Source organism: Ascaphus truei, chromosome 3 (genome assembly GCF_040206685.1).
Source record: "Ascaphus truei isolate aAscTru1 chromosome 3, aAscTru1.hap1, whole genome shotgun sequence".
NCBI lineage: Eukaryota > Metazoa > Chordata > Amphibia > Anura > Ascaphidae > Ascaphus > Ascaphus truei.
In genome coordinates this window covers 65276915-65299333 of record NC_134485.1, presented here as the reverse complement: position 1 = coordinate 65299333, position 22419 = coordinate 65276915, and the positions used below count along the sequence as shown (strand labels likewise).

The following is a 22419-nucleotide window of genomic DNA, read 5'->3' as shown; positions in this document are numbered from 1 at the left end:
TCTTCCTGCATTTGTGCATTGGGTGATCAGACGTCTGGATGTACAACACAAATATCTTTCACACCAGTGTTGCTGTTCGAAGTCTCTAGAAGGACGAGCAGCACGCTAATCCTGTAAGGACCTTGGATAGCTCAAGGAACTGCTTTGCGTGTTTTAAAAGGAATGAAGCCACGGCCTGATGTAAGATAGTTGGGAAGCTGCCAATGTGTAGGGCAGAGAAGCAGTGTCAGGGAGAGCCTCTGCTAGGAAGTTGGAGTAAAACCAGGCAGTGCAGTCCAATCACTACTGTACCGTTAAGTGGAATTAGATATTGTTACTCCTGATCCCATATCCATCATGCATTATTCCATAAGCCTTCCCCATCATCCCTGAGCTCCCCGCCCCATCACACACTTACAATCATCCCCAAGAGAGCCTCCTGTGCTGGTAATTGACCGGCTCCTGGCCCATCTACCCCCTCCCTCTCTCTCTCTCTCTCTCTCTCACATGCAGGCTCATCTCTCACATGCAGGCTCATCTCTCACATGCAGGCTCATCTCTTAGACGTAGGAGCAAATAAACTGGCAGGAACAGCTCCTGATCTCTCTCCTCTGTCTATTTTTTCCCCTCCTTTGGATTCCTTGTGTACGCTGGAGGTGAAGTGCAGGTACCTGCAGGAGCAGCAAGGAAGAGATTGAATGGATTGCATAGGGGGGGGTTGCAGCGTTCTTCCACTGCACAGGAATTGATGGAGTGGCTGCAGGACCGGGGTGAGTGAGGTTCCTACCGATGCTGCTCCATGACAGAGTGGAGTCTCGCCTTGTTGTCCTCCGATCCCCTCTCACTGCTGCAACTGCAGAAAAGCAAGCTTTGCCTTTTCCCCGGGAGTGTCGCTGTGAGGATTCTGATTTTTCTAAGGTGTTTATCTGTATGTTCTTGCCAGTGAGGTTTGCATGCTTTGCCTTGGTGACCCTTTGCCTGTTCACATACTGTTGTTCAAAAGTGTCTCCTAGTGTTTTTGCAGGAAGGAGGGAGTGCTGGCACTTGTCAATAATAGTCACCTAAAGGGTGGTTCTAATGAATAAAGGGGGCAGTGTAAAGCTCACTGCACAAAATGGGACCATGGTTGACATCAGGCATGGTTTCCAGTTGACCCTCTTTCCTCCTCACCCCCGAGAGTCTAAAAAAATTGGTGTGTGTGATACTGTGTCTCATGGCGTTACTCCCTGTGGCTTCAATGGAGCCAGCAATACATTTCAACAAAGCGGTTTACTTTTTCGTTGTTGCTGTAGAGACACATCTAACATGGAACTGGTTAATAATTATTTACTTCACTTCTGCAACTGTTACTTCTATAGGAAAGTTTCGGACATTTACGCCGTCCTGGAGATAGGTCTATATCATGGCAGGAATGGGGTTCCTGTAGATGAGCTACCAGGACCAACTGGGTTATCCTGCAGTCACGTAGTTTTATTGTGAGTATACTTATTACATCTAGCTGGTATTTCAGTCCTGATTTGAAGAGGTTTATGGCTTCTTCATCATAAAACCGGCAGTGTAGGCTCTGTGAGTCTCACAAAACGGTCAGATTTGCGGAAAAAATAAAGGGCTGGGTTTTGAGGATAAAAAAATATATATTTTGTATATGATTTCATTGTGACTTTTTCATTCTAGGATTAGTAGTCCCTTCTGTTAAATGTAAGTGTAGACATTTGTATTGTGTAATGTTCTATGAAAACTTGGGTTTCACATGTGATAATCTGTGTAAACTGTATTTGTCAGAGTGGGTGGATGGCTATTTTGGATTTGAATGCACCATTTTGACTCGTAGTAATAAAACCTAAGGCTGTGTTTATAGTGGAGAGTGGCTGTGCTCTCCAGCGCTGATGCTCACCTCTCGCCTAGCAAGCGGCTGCTTTTCATGTTCTTGCCCATCAGACAGAGCGTGTGCTCTAGTGGGCGGGGCTTGTGGGCGGAGGTGGGTCGGGAGGCGTACCTGACAGATGTCATTGTGCAGCGACGTCTCCACAGGGTGTGATGTCACAGTGCAGCGACCACGAGGAACCAGCGAGACACAAAGAAATGTGTGTGTGTATATATATATATATGTATATATAATGACCAAGAAGCAACTATGCTCATCTATCACAAACATATTGTGTCCTGTTTTTATGTGTGTGTGGCGTAGTGACGATTGAGTGCAATTCGGTTGCTCTGCTTGTTTGTGTGTGTTGGTGTCTGTGTCAGCCATGTGGCCACATCCTATGTCCCTGAAGTTTCTATATAAAAAGAACATATACATTGAACAATAAAACAGTACAATGTTCTTAAACAGAATATACATTTTATTTTAAAGTGCATCGCAAAACTGTGTAAAAAATAAACAGTTCAAACAAACTCCCCCCCCCCCCCCTCTTGTTCCCCCGATGGGTCCGGTTGCCCCCCCCACCCCACAGCAGCAGCAGCCCATTTGCCCCCCCCCTACAGCAGTCCATTTGTCCCCCCACAGCAGCAGCAGCCCGTTTGCCCCCCCCTCCACCCAGCAGCAGCCCGTTTGCCCCCCCAGCAGCAGCAGTCCGTTTGCCCCCCACCCCACAGCAGTCCATTTGCCCCCCCACCCCACATCAGCAGCAGCCCGTTTGCCCCCCCCCACCCCACAGCAGTCCGTTTGCCCCCCCACCCCCCACCCAACAGCAGCAGCAGCCCGTTTGCCCCCCAGCAGCAGCAGTAGCCGTTTGCACCCCCACCCCACAGCAGTCCATTTGCCCCCCCAACTCCCAGCAGCAGTAGTCCGTTTTCCCGCCCCCCCCCCCCCCCACCCCAGCTACCTCTCTCTCTGCATATGCTTGAAAATGGCTGCTCTCGGGTGTAAGTTAATTTCTGTGCTGCGCTCTGATTGGACGGCAGTGGGTCACGTGACCGCACCTCATCTCCAGCAAGCACAGAAACACAGATTTGCCTGTAGCTGGAAGCCGAGCAAGGTTCAGCAAGCGTGAGCAAGCAAGCGGAAACTTTCACTCAGAATGGCACCATAACATATAATGGGTCTCTGAATATATGCCAAGCGCACCTCAGCAAGCACTACGCCACTATAAACACAGCCTAAGACATCTCAGTTGCTCCTCTAGGCCTGTTCAGTATAATACGTGAAACTACACATTCTGTGAATTTATAGGATATCCCAATTAAGCATAATGCATAGAAGCACATAGGGCGCTCTCTGTATGGTAATCTACTGAAAATATATTGCTATAAAGCAAACTTGTATAGGGCTCAGTTTAAATGCCTGATTGGAAATGGAGTCTTCAGGTGGCGTGGATTTCATTTTTGATGGGAGCCAATGACTCGTAAATATATCATAGGGAATATGAAAGAAAATGTCAGTGATGGTCAATGAGACACCATAAATACAGCCCCCATGGGGAATATGAAGAAAATTATTGGAGCATTTACCAAAAAAGATGTGCACTGTGTGCATCGCATCGGAGGGAAGGTTCGGGAGCCGTGCAAACTCTGAAAACTAGTCTAAAAAAAGGTTTATGGAACGTTGAGTCGCCCACAAACATAACAGAAGTTTGAAATTCAGTGTGTTGGGTTTACGAGTCAGTGGTTGCACTCCTCATTAAATCACAAATGGTCGTCATGACATTTAGCTAATGTTGAATTCATGGGCGTAATAATATATATATTTTTAACCCTTTTGCTGCCAGAGGGGCCAGCAATCCCAATGTGTGTACGGTAAAAAAACAAAAACAATTCTGTATTGAATGGGTTAACCCAGCAGCCCTTTTCCTTTGGGAATTCTTGGGAAATAATGATAGTCCTCCCACGGCTAAACACGCAAATGCAAGATCTCATTCTGCTCATCTCTCCTTCTGCTTCTTCATTAACCTCTCCTATACTAAACCTATTTGTATGGCACCTCTGGCTTTGGGCACTACATGACTGCCACCCGTTAACCCATTCTTTGCCAAAGGGGCTTGCAACTCATTAGGCCAGTGTATCTGAGACCTCTTCAGCTATATAAGCGTAAAGAGACCCCTCATCAAATTATTAAGAAACCTTATTTCAGTCACTTCACTGACTTGGGAATCCGTAACTCATTATTTTCCAACGTTTTTGTTTTTTTCAAACAGTTTATTTATTTTGGTATAGGGTGTAGAATAGAGAAGGAGGGTTACGTATCGATATTACAATGGAGCAGTAAAAGGGGGAACATATATTGAATACATTTTGGATAGCCTTCTCAAGGGGCTTCTCACAGAAGTTATCTGGTTCCCATTGACCTGGGGATAAACATATTTAATATATAAAGAGAAAAGAGCCTGGGAGCCCCAGAATAAATACAACAATGCTGTCCGTCAGTATCTCTGAGTAATTCGGGTTGATATTTTGTAGGACTTAGTCTGGTGTTATCTACTGGAAACCTGAGGCAAGGCCAAAGCCCGGGTTGCCTATGTATGCTTGCCATGGGCCCACACCCTATAGAATTTAGTGCATTCCTCCTTGAAAGAAGTGGGTTATTCTAATAGCATAATATTCCAAAATATTCTCAATCATGTTAGGATGCGGGGGCTCTGGTTTTAACCAGGGGACAGCAATACAGCACTGGGTGGCCAAGAATATGTGCATCAGTTTCTTTTTCTTTTCTGTGAAAAATCTGAAAAAAAAACCGTGTAAAAGCTCAAAGAGTGACGGTCAGTGCTGCTCGGCAGCAGCCATTAGTCATAAATAGTTCATTCAATCATAGGAGTTTGACACAGGATAATGCGGGTTTAAAAGGGTACACAAACAGTGCGGGATAACAGGGAAGGCAAGGAGGGCTTAAACGAAACACTCGGGGGACAATGCGTGAGACGGCAACTCACTCGGTCTCCCTCGGTTCGCCCCGGCTGCGCCCGGTGTGGAGTACACGCTACTCACAATCGATCACCGCCTGGCTCCCTGGAAGTCCAATGTAGCCCCGACGTGTAGAGACGTCTCCCCTATAAGTTCTAGTCATGGCCAATATGTTATATGTTTATTTCATTGGATATATTTACATATTATACAGTTCTTTATTGCTATATGTATTGTTTTTGTGGCTTGTTTTCTTGCAGTGAGATTTTTTTCTTTATCTTCTTAATCCTTCTTTCTTTTTCTCACCTTTCTGTGTTTTGTTTCTGTTCTTTCTGCAAGACAAAATCAATTAATTAATTATTTTAAACGGCTGTCTTGCATGACGGGGATGCATGTTAAATACTCAAGACCTCCCCTATCTCACTACTCCTTGAGAAAGCGCCATAGTGGGCGTGAAACGCGTGGGAGAGTACTTTGTACTGTTTGTTTATTTTGTCTTTTATGTAGTTTAATAAATTAGGTTTTAACTTCCTTGCTGGTGAGTTCTACTATTTTTTAATGGAGCGGATGGATACGGATCTTTGCCTGTGTACTCTTTTTTTCTTTTCTGGTATGGATAGATCAGGAGTCATTTTATTTAGAAGGGCTAGCCATGAGCCTGGTCTTAAGGAGGTTCCCAGAACTTGGTTAATTAGAAGAAAAAGTTTGGGACCAAGGTGGTGTGTGGTATGACCACCATATGTGGGACAGCAAGCCTTTAAATTCGCAACCTCCGAAAATATACGGTGTTGGTATTACTTCCAATCTTATTCAGACAGACAGAGACATGTACCATCAAGATAGAAGTTTGTAAGAATTTTCTTTGATAATGGTGCATATTGAAATCTTGGAAGCAGCTACACAGATCATTCCAGTCATCCATTTCTATAGTATCGCCTCTTCCTACTTAAGCATAAACAAACTTGTAATAGGTTTCATCCTGCGTTGTGGAAAAGCAGAATTCAGTACTGTGTATACACCATCCCACTCTTGAGGTATCAGGTTTCAGAGTCTCAATATGTGGGTAGCTGTAGGACGTCTATAACAGTTAGTGAAGTCACAAAGTGTTCAATCTGTAGATAATGGAACAGTTCCGTATTGGATAGCTGAAATTTCTCCATCAACCGTGCAAAGGGGAGCATACTGTCTCTATGAAACAAATCCTTTACTCTTAGGATGCCCACCGACCTCCAGGCCGGGAAGACCTCGGTATTCATACCTGGGAGGAAAGTCAGCTTGCAGAACAGGAGTTATACCCGGTCCTCGGATAGTCATATCATACTTTTATTTTACGCCGCTCCCATAACCGGAGCAATGGTTTTATGACAGGGTGACCAAGTACACTTAGTGGTCTGCTTACTATGGCTCCCCAGATGAGTATTGATCTCGGCTTGTCTGCTTTCTTGGTATTCAATCTCTACCCACCCGCAAGTTCCTCTACCAGAGCTCCAGAACAATATTCGTGAAAGTTGGCATGCGAGATAATGAGAAAAGTTTGGGAACCGCCAAATCACCCAAGTCAATAAGCCTTTGCAGGATGGACTGTTAAAACTCTGGGTCGTTTTTTACCCACATGTAGCGGGAAATGGAGTCTTTCAAGACATGGGGGGACCGGGACTGTTGAGCTTTGAAATAGATACAGGCATACCCCGCATTAACGTACGCAATGGGACCGGAGCATGTATGTAAAGCGAAAATGTACTTAAAGTGAAGCACTCCCCTTTTCCACTTATCGATGCATGTACTGTACTGCAATCGTCATATACGTGCATAACTGATGTAAATAACGCATGTGTAACAGGTTCTATAGTCTCCCCGCTTGCGCACAGCTTCGGTACAGGTAGGGAGCCGGTATTGCTGTTCAGGACGTGCTGACAGGCGCATGCGTGAGCTGCCGTTTGCCTATTGGGCGATATGTACTTACTTGCGAGTGTACTTAAAGTGAGTGTACTTAAAGCGGGGTATGCCTGTACATAATCCTGGATTGAAAATTCTTTTTAAACAAGATTGTTCCCAATCCAGGCGATTTTGTACTTGCTCCGTGCCTCTAGATCTTTTTTGAACGTTTTAATAAGCTGTAGTAGTTTAACTGATACATTGAAGAGAATATCTTTGTGATTTGCAACTTTTAAATAGGGAACAGAGGTTGATTTCCAGATAAACTAAAATGTAATGAGGAGTTTTTCTAGTTCTTTGGGCCAGTTCACATTGAGGGCCATTGATTTTGTATAATTAATATTGAAACCGGATATTTCCTCAAATTTCCCTAGGAGCTGTAAGAGGTTTGGCAAGGAGGTCAAAGGCCTTGTAAGAGTCATGAGGACATCGTCCACAAACATTGAGAGTTAAAAATTGTTACCGATCCGGAATCTGGAGATTTCTGAAAGATTTCTAATATGCAATCGGAGTGGTTCAACGGATAAGGCTAATAATAACGTGGTAAAAGGGGATGCCTTGTCTAGTTCTGTTCGCCATATGGACCGCGGTGGTCAGAAAGACGCCCAGAGCAGTGTATTCTAGCTGAGGGAGAGTTTTAGAGAATAAGTTATGTTAGCTGAGGACATAGAATTTACTAGACATCTATGTCAGCTGGGTAGTGAGAATCTTTGCGAACTTCTGGTAATAGCTAGTTTTTAAGAACTGGAGTGACTTCCTCACTAGAGATTGGGAGGTTAAGCACACACAGCAGGTTAGGCTTTAATTTAGGAAGTCTGGAAAACACGTAGGAAGGGAAGCATATTAGACTGGGGTGTCCTTGGAAAGCTTGATTTTCTTGCCATCGTATAGTTTTTTTTTGTTTTTTTTAAGTACTTTTGGAATTCTTTAAAAAAATTAATTAGGGGTTATGAGTAAGGGAACCATTTTGCAAACGTATGGAATGGATGTTGTTTATGGACTTGATGTTTCTAAGTTTTCTGGCCAGCATACTGCGTGCTTTATTGCCGCTCTCATAAAACTCTGCAATATCCATCTTGTAGCTCTCATAGTTTTATCACACTGACATAAATTTAGCTTCCCTCTAATTTTAATAGTTTGGCCAAGAAGGAGGTTGGTTTGTGTTGAGCCTCCAGGGTCGCAAGCCGTGAAGAAATGTCTACGATCCTTTGCTGCCTTTCCTTCTTGTTATGGGATGGGGAATAGATGCCTTAGTTCCGCTTTATGGGCCTCCCAAATTGTAGGAAATTAGATATTTGGTGATCTGTTGGTCTCAAAGAATTCAAGATCCATGTCCATGTTGGATGACATTGCTAGGATGTATGAAAGAGTCTCGGTATGTCTCCATTGTCAAACAAAGGAGACTGTGGAAAGTCAATCTATAAGAGTGTCGATCATTGCATTGTCTGACCATGGTGATGTTATAAATCGAGACGTGGCGAGCTTGAGCCACCAGAGAGCCATCAACCAAAAGAAAGTCTATGCGCGGGAGTAAGTCATGTAGGGTTGAATAGAAGGTGAAGTCCCGACTGACTGGGTTTACATTTCTCAAAACATCAACCAACTATTGGTCGCAAAGAGCAGCAAGGAGTGTTTGAGTCCTTACTGGAATGGGAGGTATTTGGGTTGTCCCGAGATCTTGACCTGTCCACCCTCCCATCCATGACTGAATTAAAATCCCCTCCAACTATAAGTGACCCATTCTTGAGGGCTTGCAGAATAGTGAAAGGCTTTTTTCTCTCTCAAAAAATGTGCTTTAAAGGACTTTGGGAGCATGTATGTTGGCTAATGTAACGGGGAAACCGTTAATCGTGCCTGATACGGTATTATGCCTCCATGGAGCGAAGCTCCTCTAACAGGTGTCCTGTCATGGAACAAGAATCATATTTCTGTTTGACCTCCCTTCTGCTTGTCAGCTCCTTAAAGCTGCAGTTCAGTCAATAGCCTGCATGTGTTTTTTTTTTAATAAATCAGTTCTGTAGTAAGAAAAAATACTTTTAGCATTTTCTGTTTTAAAAAAAAAACAACTTTGAAAGACCAATTTTCTTGTATTCTATTTTAACAGCCATTTGCTACGGCACTGCCCCTTCATGTCCTGTCACAAGCCCTGGCACACCCCTTTGTCAGCCCTGCCCTCCCTCTAGCACTTGTCAGTGCAGGAGTGCTCATGAATATTCATGAGCTTCCACTGACTGACAGAAGCAAATAAAAACATATGCCAGCTCTAATTATGTCACCAAATTTCGCCTATCAATACATGAAGAACAAATTGACTGGCAGCTATACAGTTCTTTAGGTAATTGGAGATTGCCCACATGAAACTATTGAAGTAAAAAAATAATAATAAGTTCAGCTGCATGCATTTGACACACACACACACACACACACACACACACACACACACACACACACACACACACACACACACACACACACACACACACACACACACACACACACACACACACACACACACACACACACACACACACACACTGTGCCTGTGTGATGTATCATTTTGTTGCCCTTTCTGCATCTGAGAATGTAGCCAGTGAGTTGCTACAGCAACCTCTGATATCTTGTCTCAGAATGGACTGCTCTGCCCTCCCCCCTGTTTTGTTGATACAATAGTCTGTGGACAGACCAACTATTACCCAGATTCCCTCACACTTCCTTTTCCTTCCTACACTGGCAAGGCCCAAGTACGTTTACGTACGTTTACGTACTGAGTACGTTTTTTGTTACCCTCCACTGGCAAGGCCCAATCTTTTTCACCTGCCCTTAATTACGAAGCACCTATAGAGAAGCACTCTCACAACACCATTACATCCACAAGTGCCTGAATATACTGCTCCTTTCCTAATAAAGTGAAGAAAATATAACAGGACGTGGTGTGCTTTGGAAAGGGGGCTGAGTTGAAGCTATCTGGGTCCATTCATATCCTAGACATGAACCTGGGTCCAGAATATGTCCATTTCACACAGCGCCGCACGCTTGAAAAACAACTTTCATTTAAAAAAAAAAAACAATCGCAGTGCACATACCTGCTGCGGCGTGCGCACCGCGTGGAGCTGCAGGGCGGCTGTCTCCTGGTGCGATCTGCAAATTTGTTCTTGGCCTGCGACGGCCGCATCACGTGAGCAGTTCCAGACAATAAGGGCGAATCGCTCGCGGCCACGCCTCCTTGCCTGCTCTCCACCGGCTCCCTGGTATAATCACTATGCTGCTCTGCGGCAGTGCTGGGTGATGTCACAGAGTACACTGCCGCCTTGCAGCATTTGGTATAATCGAGCCCTTATAGTTGCAATAATGAGGAAGCAATTAGACGTGTAATACAGTCCCCCTCCCCACCACCATTTTAGCTCTTCTATCATAACTTGATCTTTAATAGCTGTCCAGATTTGTCTGAAAGCGGGACTACAGAACAATAAATATAACACAGAGGAGGAAAAAGTGAGACCACACCTTTTAATCCTACAGTCACTTTAAAATCGTTCCCACTTGTTTCAGTGAAACGCTTGTTCTTTATGTGTCTCAATCTCGTTTTTTTTTTGCAGATTTGTGAAGATGTTATTGAGACTCCTACAGGTGCAATACAGCAGCAGGTATCTCGGGTCTGCAAAGTGTTGCCCGTCATTCTGGCAGTGTAGAGTTTTAATGTGCTAGCTTCCTTCTGCAGTAGGTGCACGAATATTCGACATTACACAAATTCTACATTCAGCCGTTTTTATCACTATTTTTAAATCAAATTGAAATCCCCCCTCCCCTCCTGCAGCAAAAACAGCCTGATCAATGTAGTGTATTTGTATTTTACAAGAGCATTAGAGGCTTGCTTTTAGTCACAATATTGCAAGAGTTTGCACCTTTCTGTGATCAGTATTATCACTTTGTGGTATTATAAACATTAGCATGCTGAAGTAGTGGAAAGCTCAAGCACTCATACTGCCTTCGAGAAGTGTAGATGTGTTGTAGGCAGTGAAGCATTATAATGGCCAAACAGGAGAGCTGCAAATAGATGTAATTATATGGTAGAAAGTTTCCAAAACTCAGGTCTGAACTGCATTGGGGACGCCAGACCGAAAAAAACACTTGGGTTTAGCAGAGGCCGGGGAGAAGCCACCATTTAAAAAGAGGGGGTTTTGGTAAAACATTTGTGCCATTGCATAATTTAGAGAGCTTGTTTTACAAGTATTGTTAATAGGTGGAATGTTCAGAAGAATCACAATAACGAGCCAATGTCACTCATTTAGAATAGATTTACAATATAATCTAAATGAAATGGATTTTTTTCGGGCCGGTATAGGGAAAATGAATACCTGCTGGGGTTTTTTTGGGGGGAAAAAGGTTTGAAATCCAAGCTATGAATTAAGTAGAAATGGTTGTACTCAAATCTTAGTTACAATTCCTATATTTTCCTACATGTTTTGTTTCTTCTAGAGGGGGTTAAATAGGGTGCTTATTTTGCATTGTGTGTGATGTCCCCAGGTGATTATGTGCATTGTGTAGTTTCTCCCATCCATCAGTTCTGTTTGGTTCCACTTTCTATGAATTTTCCAGATGAGATGGAAAACAATTATACTGAAAGGAAGGGGGTATGAGAAATGTCCACACAAATAACATTTGCTTTTTACTGCTGTCGTAATTAAGTAATAATCCCTGAAGAACAGGGCATTACTGGCCAATAATGCCCTGGCTGAATGAGTTGAAGGCCTGAGGCGAAGCTGAGGGACTTTAACCCAACCAGGGAATTATTGGCCAGTAATGCCCTGTTCTGAGGGGATTATTACTATTATAGGCTAAATGTAGGTGCTTTTGGTTTTTTTTCTTTAAATTTTTCATAAAGATACACTTTTGTAGTCCTTGATTTTTATCAGCATGGTCTACGTTCTTATGCTTTTAATGCAAGTTTATTATAAGGAAAGCACACACACTCCGCAGGCCTCCTCCACCCTCTACAATCACTGACACCCACCCACTGACACACACACACACACACACACACACACACACACACACACACACACACACACACACACACACACACACACACACACACACCAACAAAACAGACTCTGCTGCCCGCCTACACCCACAAAACACAACAGACACACAACCTTTCCCCTCACTGTCCTGTGCGAGCTCTCTGGAGGCAGGGTGGGGGAGGGGTCAGTGCCTTGCTGCTGCCTCCTGTCCAATCACCTCCCCTGTCTGAGAGCTGATCTCACTCTTTGTGAATGAGAACTGAAAGCTGATTGCCTGAAAAACTTGGCAGGGGGCCAAAAATTCCAGGCCACTACTGATTGGTTAAAATTCCGGGCATTATCCAATCAGGGTGCCGGGATTTCAATAATGCCCAGAATTTAACAGCTTTAACCTATAATATTTACTGTAGCAATGTGTTGATCTGTTCACCATTTCTGTATGACTGAAAGGACTTGAACGCATTTGTCCTTAAACAGCCTTTTAAACAGTAAGCATTTAAGATTAGGTCAAAACCATATAGGTGCTTTTTAAAGGTTTTCAATGATGATACTGGAGCTAGCAGTGATCATGGTTCAGTGATACAAAGACAATTGTTTACTTCCCATCTTAGTTCCTTCACATACTTGCATTTTGGATACAATAATCCTTATATTAATGTTAAACCTTTCTGAATATTGATTGCACTTTTGTTGATAGGCTAGGATAATATCTCATTGCACAGTGTCATTAATATTTAGCATGCTTACACATTTCTGTAGTGAGTACTGAAGACCCAGTATTTAATGTAGTGAGTATTGAAGACCCAGGCTATAACCAGGCAATAACTCCCGCTCTGTCTTCAGCTTTCCTCATCCCCAGGTTTTTGGCTCCTATGACTCCAGTGTTGTCCCCGTGATAGAGTATTTCACCTGTCCCTATCCGTGGCCTACTAACTAGCTATTCTGCACTCAGTGTGGAATAGATATTGATCGGCTTTACATCGTACGCTTGCTTTTATTGGTCATTAATTATGCAAATGGGTGCTGATCCATTATGGAAAATTAAAGGTGTAGGGTTGGGGTGGAAGTGCTTTGGGATATCTTCCACTTATCCAGGTCTTCAATGCTTCTTAGGTCGCACTTGTTTGGAAGGTGATCTCACTAACCATCACATATCATTGGAAGGGGCAATCACTCCCAGGTTGAAAGTGTACTGAGGACAGTGACGTGTGTGACTTAAATAAATTGTCCAATGATGATAAAATGGTTTCACTGTATTGTTAGAAGTACGAGTACTGTATTCTTAAACCCCTTTTTATTTTTAACTTCCTGTGGTAAACATAATCTTCGGATGGATTTTACACTCTTTTTGTCTTTTGATGATAAATGTTTGTCAGTCCTCAGCTAGAGATGAGTAGTTATCTTTGTTTAGTCTATTGTTTGTATAGTAATTAAGCCATAATTAGTCAAACAGATAAACCTAAATAGCTGATATGCTTGGATTGAGTAGACCCAGAGAAATGGAATTATTTGTAACTGGATAAAGTAAGACCGTTCTTGTCCAGGTCATTGAATCTTCCTAAGGAAGCCAAGGTGTGATTGCCCTGTTTAATAAAGCCTTGCGTTATTTGATCACTAGTTTTTCTTTTCCAGTATACACAAATCTCACTCAGTAGGGCTCTTGCACCGTGCCGGCTATGGCTGTGTTTTCTATACACGAATAATAATTTATGATGCAATTTTAATAGTGCTACATGGGTGAATACTGTGTCCATGTGTAAGTCACTATCTCCCTGTGCCAAAAAGACTGAGGATCTTGAGGTCTTGGATTCATTGGCCTCTGTTCAATATGCTTGGAAGCCATCATCCCCTTGCTTGGGAAGAATTTAGATGAATTCATTTGAATGTTTTATATATACGGGATACAGTGCTAGTCTTCATTCTCAGTCTTCCTCTTTGCAGGCGAGTTATATAATGATATTGTTACTCTTCTTGTGTGAACTGAGACTCTGTAATGTGACTTCTCAGGACTGTATCTTTACCAGTTCCATGTGCATTTCAATTTTCCTCGCTTGCATGTTCCTTGTGTAACTGTGTTTCCCCCATCCTCTGGGAGACCCCCTGTTACCAGGTGTATGGTGCATGCTACCTGTTGGTTCACAAGAGGCTGAGTTGTCTGCTGATGGTTGTGGGGACTGCAGGACAGGCTTCTGGTGTGTATACCCGACATTTACTCCATGGTACACAGCGCCTCCATCTGTCATAAGCTCCAGGTGTATGGAGGCGATCTCCTACGGTAGAAACGGTTACCCCTCCCCCCAGTAGGATCAACACTAGGCCGGAGGTATATTCAGCTGGAACAAATTTATTCTTGTACACTCACAGTAACACGGCAGTCCTCTGCCCAATACAGTCTCTGTTCTGGTCTCCCAAACTCAGGATAGTCCCTGGACCTTCATTACAGGTCATGGGCCCCCACAGCAGTCCCTGCTCTTCCCCAGCCCTCTGGCAGGACCAGGGGAAAAGGTAATCACTCACTCTCCCCCTTGGGGAAGAGGACCAGGCCCTGCCAGTGCAGAGCAGTCCTGCGTCATACCTTGTCTCTCTCAACGGTAGAGACACTACTGAATTTGGGGTAGCACGTCCCTTACGTGCAGTAGCGGAAAGGTACTCGGTCTGAACCCAGGATTGGGCAGAACACAAACCTAGTCACACCTCATCCCCTGTTACTCAAGGGACTGCCTGTGTGTGGGAAAACCCATGATTAGTACTGGCACTGCCTGCTCTTACCAGGACTTGTATGCCAGTGAGGGCAGAATGGTAGCCAGGAACCAGCCATGGCTACACTTATGTTTTTGTTTTTTTAAGTAGGCTCATAAAATCAGTGTGTTATACAGCAGGGCCCCAGTCATGCGGCGGGTTCCGTTCTAAGGACCCGCCACAAAGCGAAAATCACCGGAAAGCGGAACCGGCGATTTTCGTTATGTGCGCAGACTGGCAATGCGCCGTTCTACACATGCGCAACATCGGCAAAAAACCTGTTCTTGGCATAAGCGCGCCTGGACCGGTCCGTTTTGCGCATGCGCCGAAATGGCGGCCCCCTTCTCGGTATTGGCGGATCGTCGAGAAGCGGGGCGTCGCTGTATATGCACTCACCCCATCTCTTTAAAGACCTTCCCCCCCCCCCCCCAATCGCCCATTTTCCACCCAGAAAAGAAACACGGAGATACCAAAGTTCCAGTTTCCAAATAGCTCTGAAAAGTGCGGCCTAGTTTGGAACATGCTGCCAAACCCCTCAGAAATGAATATATACCTGTACTCTGAGGTTCTGCTAGCTTTTATCCTGTGGCATAAAAATACATCTGTAAACATTTTGGAGGAGTATTTTTATTCTAAAACTATAGTTCTCTTGACATGTGCACTTTCATATACATACTGTATGCAAATTCATACACAGATCATGTGCACACATGTAGCCAACCTTATCTCCGGTGCCTCTGCCACCCGCGGTCACGGCACCGTAGGATTAACCCTCTGGTGGGGTGTAGCATTCGGGGGCATGGACCCCTTGCAGCGTGATCGCGGCAGATCCATTCTTCGGCGACGCAGATTTTTCGTTCTTCGAGCACATCGCTGGTGACAGTGATTCTTCATGTGAACGTACACACACATACGTAGCCACACTTGCATATGTACACAGACAGTATACACATACATATGACAATGGAGAGGCTCTACCGCGGGACAGACCCCTCCACCCACCCTCTCCCACGGAGGCAGAGTGACATCTGCAAGCGAGCGGTCTCGGTTAGCCATACAAATACGTGTGGGGCTAATTTGAATACACAGTCAATCCAACCTCTGTCTGCTCCAATTACTAATACATATTTAAAGCCGCACAACATGTGAAATCTTATTGGGGTGGGTTTAAATAAATCAGTTATGTAGTATTAGATTATACTGTGTTTTTTTTTTTGTTTTTTTTGTTTTATTTAATTATTATTCAACTCTTAATGCCATTTTTGTTTTAAAGCATCTTTTGATTTCTGTAGCAGGTTTTAGCTCACCTCTCAAGCAGTGCAAGATCTTTGTAACACTTTCTGGTTTGTGATCATTTGTTCCCAGCATTTTGAGCTGCAAACGGTAACAATAGACAATGTTACCGTAGTAATATAAGGATACATTGTAGCTGCTGAGTTACACTGACTGAAGCTGCCATTATGTTAGGCACACAATCAGGATTTCGACATATTTAGAACAGGAGCACCAAATGATTGCCAGCTTAGGTAAGAATGTAGCATTATACATGGTCACATGCTTTACATATACAAATAAGAAAAAAATAAAGGGGGAAGGTAGTATTGCTGCTTTAATAAGCGAAATAAATAAAAAAAAACACATTGATGCCCCCTGTCAGTATTTTACCATAGTTTCTAGAGTATTTAGAGTTTCTTGTTTAAAAACAAAAAATGGCGGTGGAACTCTCACTAATGCTAAAAATGAGCGAGCCCGCTTTGCAATGAGTGAATCACAGTCTACATGAGGGAGGATTAGGCAGGAATACAAAACAAGGCTTTTCTGACCTGACTGCTAAAGGGTTAATATCTTATTCTTGGTGTTCCGCTCTTACTGAAATGTTTCTTTTTGTCCCTTTTCATATGCTAAAGAATGCCCACTCTACACAGTAACCAATGAGTACTTTGAAAAGTGCCTGCCCATTTGATAGAAATCCTGTATTGAACGTTGCCATAGTGATGCCAGTACCACAGGTTCGGGTCCTATGATTTAGACTTGAATCTAAAAATGTATATATGTGTGTATATATATATTAAAAAAATGGCTTAATAAAAACACAGTAAAGGGGAGTGCTCTCATTTTGGATGTTTGGTACAATTCTTATTTGTGCAAGAACAGGTGCTTTAAAATGGAATCCATGAGCCATCTCACCCCCCTTCTGTCTCCCTGTGACTCAGAGAAGGAGGCAACAAGCAGGGCCCGGAATAGCTTTGATGCTGTCATCTGTGGACAGCCGCTGATTTTCCAGTTTTCGCAGGCTCCCAGGCTTCCCCTAATCCTTCAGTCGTAGTTTTTGCTGTGTTTCAGAGGTGGCCAATTGACCTCTGTATTCTGCATGTAGCGCCAGGACTGGCTCTTCTTGCTCACTCTGCCTCTGATGCTTCCAAGCTTTCCCTCTCCTCTGCATTGGTTGCAGACTCCCTCTCTCTTTCTCTCCCCGTACCTCATTTTTTAGTTTTCTCTCCCTTTTTTCTTTGCCTCTGCTTTCCTCATCTCAATATTTCGCTTGCGCTTTCTCCCCCCCCCCCCCATCTTTTTTAAAGCTCCATTTCTCTCTGTTTTCTTTCTTTGTTTTCAAGCCTCTCCGTTCTGTTTACTTTTTCCTTTTTCCTACATTATTTTTCTTTGCCGTTCACCCTCCATTGATCTTGTCTGCTTTGCCTTCTCTGTTTCCTTTCCCCCCCCTCTTCCTTTCTATTTCAATCCTTCATTTTCTCTACCTTCGCTGCTTCTGCCCTTTCTTTCTCCGCTCTTCCCCTCTTCTCTCAGGAAGCTCAGATGCCAGCATGACCCCCAGGCACAAGCCGAACGCCTCCTCCTTGGCCGCCCTCATTGAAGGAACTCAATGGCCTTTTTTGTTCCTCGCCACAGATTTCAACTACGGCACAGACGGCTACGACGCGGAAGGGAATGAGGAGCAGAAGAGCTCCCGCGAAGGCTCCGAGACCATGCCCTATATCGACGAATCTCCCACCATGTCCCCACAACTTAGCGCCAGGAGCCAGGACAGCGTAGATGGGGTGTCTCCCACTCCCACAGAGGGGCTACTCCCAGAGGTAAGACTTTGTTGCTTTTTTTTCATTGCTTTTGGGGTTTATACTCCTTTGTCCCCCCTTCCCCTGTGTGATCGCAGGTGTTTGGGATTTATTTAGTCTGTAAAATGTTGGCATATGTTTGTTTTATTATTATTATTATAAACTCTTTATAGTCTTATTACAGAGGCAAACGCATGTTCCCGCTACTAATAATGCACTGCTAAATGATACCGTAGGATGCCAGCTTCACCACTGTGTGCTGGCATTATCATTTTAACTATTTTAGTGCAGAGAGGGTGCAAGCTGGTACAGAAGTGGTTCCATGTGTAACTCTATAAAAAACCCATCTATGTAATAAACCGTGACCTGAAAAATAATAATAATGACTGATCTTCATTTACCCCAAATTTACTCCGGCTTCTGAGCTGTTCTTTTTCTCCCTTTTTCGTGTTGCTTGGATAATCGTGTTAAAAATATTAGGAAAAGAGCAATCAGTGTAGACCTTTAATTATTTTTTATTTTTTTTTCTAATCTCCTTAAGAAGAATATCCTCTTAATGTATATGCTACGACATATCTGTTCTTTATTTTCTTCTCTGTCTGCGCCTCTCCCTCTTGTTGCTTGGATATTCTGTATGTCAGAACTGAATCTGAGCTGCTATTGCAGGGATTCTGCTCTATACTGTATACTGGCAGAGCGGAGGTCAATAAGGTGAATGAAACAAAAAAGAGCCTGGCAGGGGTGAGTGATTGAGGTCATAAAGAAGCACAGAGCGAAGTAAGAAAGGGAGTAACTAGTGGGATAAAAAAGTACACAGCAGGGGATACAAGTCATTACTATGAATCTTCCCTGTCACTAGATTTCCCAGATACCAGAGACTGAAGTGCTCAAGTACTGTTTGAGTTAATTGCAAGTAACACCGCTGGTAATGGTGTTGTGGGTTGGCCATAGGTTGCACAAGGTCAGAAACAAACTGATTTGCGTGTGTGTATATATGTATATATATGTATATGTATGTATGTATATGTATATATTGTGTGTGTATATTTATATATTATATATAAGTATATTATATTATATATATAATATTATAATATTATATATATTATATTATATATATATGTATATTATATGTGTATATAGTATATGTGTATATATGTGTGTGTGTGTGTGTGTGTGTGTGTGTGTGTGTGTGTGTGTGTGTGTGTGTGTGTGTGTGTGTGTGTGTAGAGTATATGTATATATATATATATATATATATATATATATATATATATATATATAGTATATGTATGTATATTCATATTCTGTCATCTATTCTATATTGTATTTATTGTGCTGATAGTGAACGCAGCACTTTTTTCTTGTAATTTTGTAAAGTTCAAACCATGAGGAAAAGAGCTGCAATTAAAGGATCACATGAGGCAAATGGAGACTGCCCCGAAGAGCTTGCAATTTAAGTTATATATTGGGAAACATAGGCACATTACGAGTAGAGGTGCAATCAGGGAGGTCAAATGCATCAGGAGTCGGTCGTATATGCATAGAAAATTTTATGATGTGCCTCATTTAAAATGTGAATGTGGGAGAATAAGCCATGCACAGCTCTTGTCATTTGATTATTCAGTTTATGCATTGGGACGGGTAGAAATGATAGATGTGTTACAGGTGGTAGTCCAGCAAAATGCTTAGGGCCTCCAGAATCCTTATTCTGTTACTGGGTTAGATAAAACCCTTGAAGTGGTTTAAAGACTACTGTATACAAAAGCACTTCAGTACACAGACTTCATTCACTTACAAAAGTGATTTGTTCCAAAAGCTCTTGCCTATAAAACGGGGATGTAATATAACACCAGATCTGTCATCGAAATAAAACTCAATTCCTTTAAATAGTCTATTTCTGTTAAATCTGATGCAGTCTTTTTCGTCACTTTTTGTCCCAATTTTACCACCAGAAAACTTTGATACATACCCCCTAACTTGTATTCCTATTGTACAAACAAGGGTTGAAGTCCATGCAGCTCAAACAAGGACTAATGAAAGCATTTATTTTAAGCAAACCAGAATTATTATTTTTTTTTAAAATACTTCTACCACTGCTTAGAAGTGTGTGTTATGGTGAAACAGCTGAACATTTATTTAAAAATTCAGATTAATTGAAATTCTCTTGTCATTTTTAAATGTGTGCTAAGAATCAGAGCAACGAGACGGGCACACTAGTTTTGCTAGAGTTTATCTTGATAATCAGAAGCCTTTATGTGGCATAGATACACTACTATGCACACAGTACAACAAAATAGGGAACTATTGATTTCTGCTCTAAAGAGCTTAAAAAGTAATTGCAATTGATAACCTGATTGAAATAATTGTTTGCAAAAGCTATTTATGAACTGTTGGAGAAGTAAGTTCTTTGTCTTTGGCAAAGCGCGTCTTGGGAGTTTGATCAACTGCACGATATTGATTCTGTAGCTTGCAGTATTCCTTCCTCCCCAAGGCCTTGATTATACCAAAAACCGCCGGCGGCAGCGTTGCGCAGCTCAAAAACAAAATGCAGAAATCTTATTATGGTAAATATACCTTGATCGACGTGCGCACCGCCTGGAACTGCAGGGCGGCAGACTGGAGGGCAGACAGCACAATTTGTTCTTGGCAGGTGACGGAGCGGTTCAGCCATTGAGGGTGAACCGCACACGGCAACGCCTCCTTATCTCCTCCGGATGCCTCCTGCCTGCAGTTCAACGTGCCGCTTTGCCAGATCGCAGCAGTGACGTCACCGCATCGCGCTGCCGCCCAGCAGCTCCTGGTATAATCGTAGCCTGAGACGTACCCACAAGGTTATCATTTTATTTATAACACTTTATATTGTACAGTTCAAAGTGAGTGCACAGAACATTAAAGGTACAAACCGTATCATACACTAGTACTGTACTTTTGGAGAACCTTGCTACAAGAATCTTTTCACAGCAAAGGGAAACAGAAGGCGAAGTGGAGGATAGAGGTTGGTGTGCTTTTAATGGCTGATTGCAGTGAAGCGATCAAAGACTGCGCTGTTTTCTTGATGACAGATGATGGTAGAGAGACACACAAACCCCTGCAAGCGCAGAACACAAGCCCACCACCACCATACTGTATATATTTGTGTCAAAAGGAGTACTGCTGGTTTCGTGACCTAATGTATACAACAAAAGACAAAAAAGCCCCAGTGCTGCTACATCCAATATGACAAATGATTATAGTTCAATACTTCTCGACTTTCTTACCAGACGTAAAGGTAATTTAGTCAAATTCTTTGGCCAAAGTATCTTTAAGCCCGTAACCACACCAAGGCATGCCCTGTTTGAGTTTACGGGGCACCTTTAAATGTGTAAAGAGTGGGGAATAGTCTGATTTTGTAGGTGAAGGGAATTCATAGGTTTGACCCATGAAACCTCTTAAAGGAGTTTGAGGGAGCCGCTGATCATTAGTAGAAGAGAGGGGGTGCTTGTAGAATAGCATTTGGGGATGAGTTCTGGGAAGTACTAAGGGTCAGCATAGCTTGGAAAGCTTGTATGTGAGGACTAGATTCATAAGGTTGATTCTTGGTGACATTGGTATCCAGTGAAGCAACCTGCAAAGAGGAGCGACAGAGGAGCTAGTGTGAGAGTCTGGCTGCCTGATTGCCAATGGGTTGTATGTGACCAGCTGGCAGCAGATCACATTAGCCACGGCAGGATTTGGGGTAGTGAATTTAAAATGTTGGTTGATTTATGGGGTGAGATAAGGGCATTGGTGCTATAGGTTCCAGGATCTGCAGTTTGTGGGACATAGTTGGGTCGCTGCGATTCAGATGACCTGAAGTTTTCTAAGTGAAGACATTGGTGCTGCGTCTTTTAGGAGAAATTTGGAAATAAAATTAAATTACTCGACCAACGCCTTTCGGTTTTAATTATGTATTTTTTTCAATTTCACATTTTGCATCTCGCCGTGTAGAGCCCTGCTCTGAACAGCACAACAAAGTATACAAAGTATATTTTGTGCAGCATTGGCTCATATTAAAATGGACACGAAGCAAAAGGTTATATACCAAGTGCTCATGTGCATGTAATTTCCCAGAATCCCTGGCTGCAGTGGAAGTTCTGTATGCTAAGAGATAAGGAGGAAAGACAGGGATGCAGACCTGTCTGAGACGTGAATGTGCTCATAAGTGGTATTTTTATCTGATGTATTTTGTGGGGGGGAAAGGAATCTTTAATGGTTAAAGTTTTTTTTTCAGACTAAGTGAACATTTAAACTTGAAGGTATTTTTTAATTGTATTTCTTTAGCTTGAATCCTACATTTGGATTCTTTATCCTCTCGTCTGTTCGTGATAAACCGTGTCAGTTAATGCTGGGGTGTGCAAGATTTTCGGGGGGAGAGGGGGCGCAATACAATGCCGGGGGAGTGCGTAAGGCCTCTATGTTTCTTACCTTCTCCGGTGGCTTCTGGCGACGTATCACCATGACAACGCGGAGTCAAATGACGCCGCTGTTGCTGGAGGAAAGGTAAGAGGGGGCGCAAACAGAAAAGTTTGCGCACCCCTGAGTTAATGTACTGTATGTCAAGTGCTTACTAAAACATTATGGTTCAACACAGTAGCTACTCATGCATGCTTAACTGCTGCTTGAGAGGTAGGTAACCTTTCAACATGTTCCAAATCCTGCTTCTGAGGCTTAGTCAGGTTGTCCCAATGTATTCATGCATCTAAATCGCAAGGTGTGATTAAGAGACTAGCTGATCTTTAAGAGCCCTTGTTAAGCATCATGTGATGTGAGTGGATATTGTTTGTCTTAGAATTGTCTTCTACCTTTCTATATTT

At 43.0% G+C, this 22419-nt stretch overlaps 1 protein-coding gene across 2 annotated transcripts in view; it reads left to right on the top strand.

The window, feature by feature from the left end:
* The first annotated feature begins 530 nt into the window (after positions 1-530).
* Positions 531-22419, top strand: part of ABR (ABR activator of RhoGEF and GTPase) — a 229914-nt gene continuing 208025 nt past the window's right edge. The window contains exons 1-2 of one of the 2 annotated variants that reach the window (XM_075594180.1): positions 531-749; positions 17421-17605. In XM_075594180.1, the coding sequence (XP_075450295.1) occupies positions 728-749; positions 17421-17605 (207 nt within the window). In that variant the 5' untranslated portion in view covers positions 531-727. Of the gene's footprint in view, positions 750-16837; positions 16859-17420; positions 17606-22419 lie in introns of those variants that run through there. The other variant, XM_075594183.1, reaches the window with a different exon arrangement.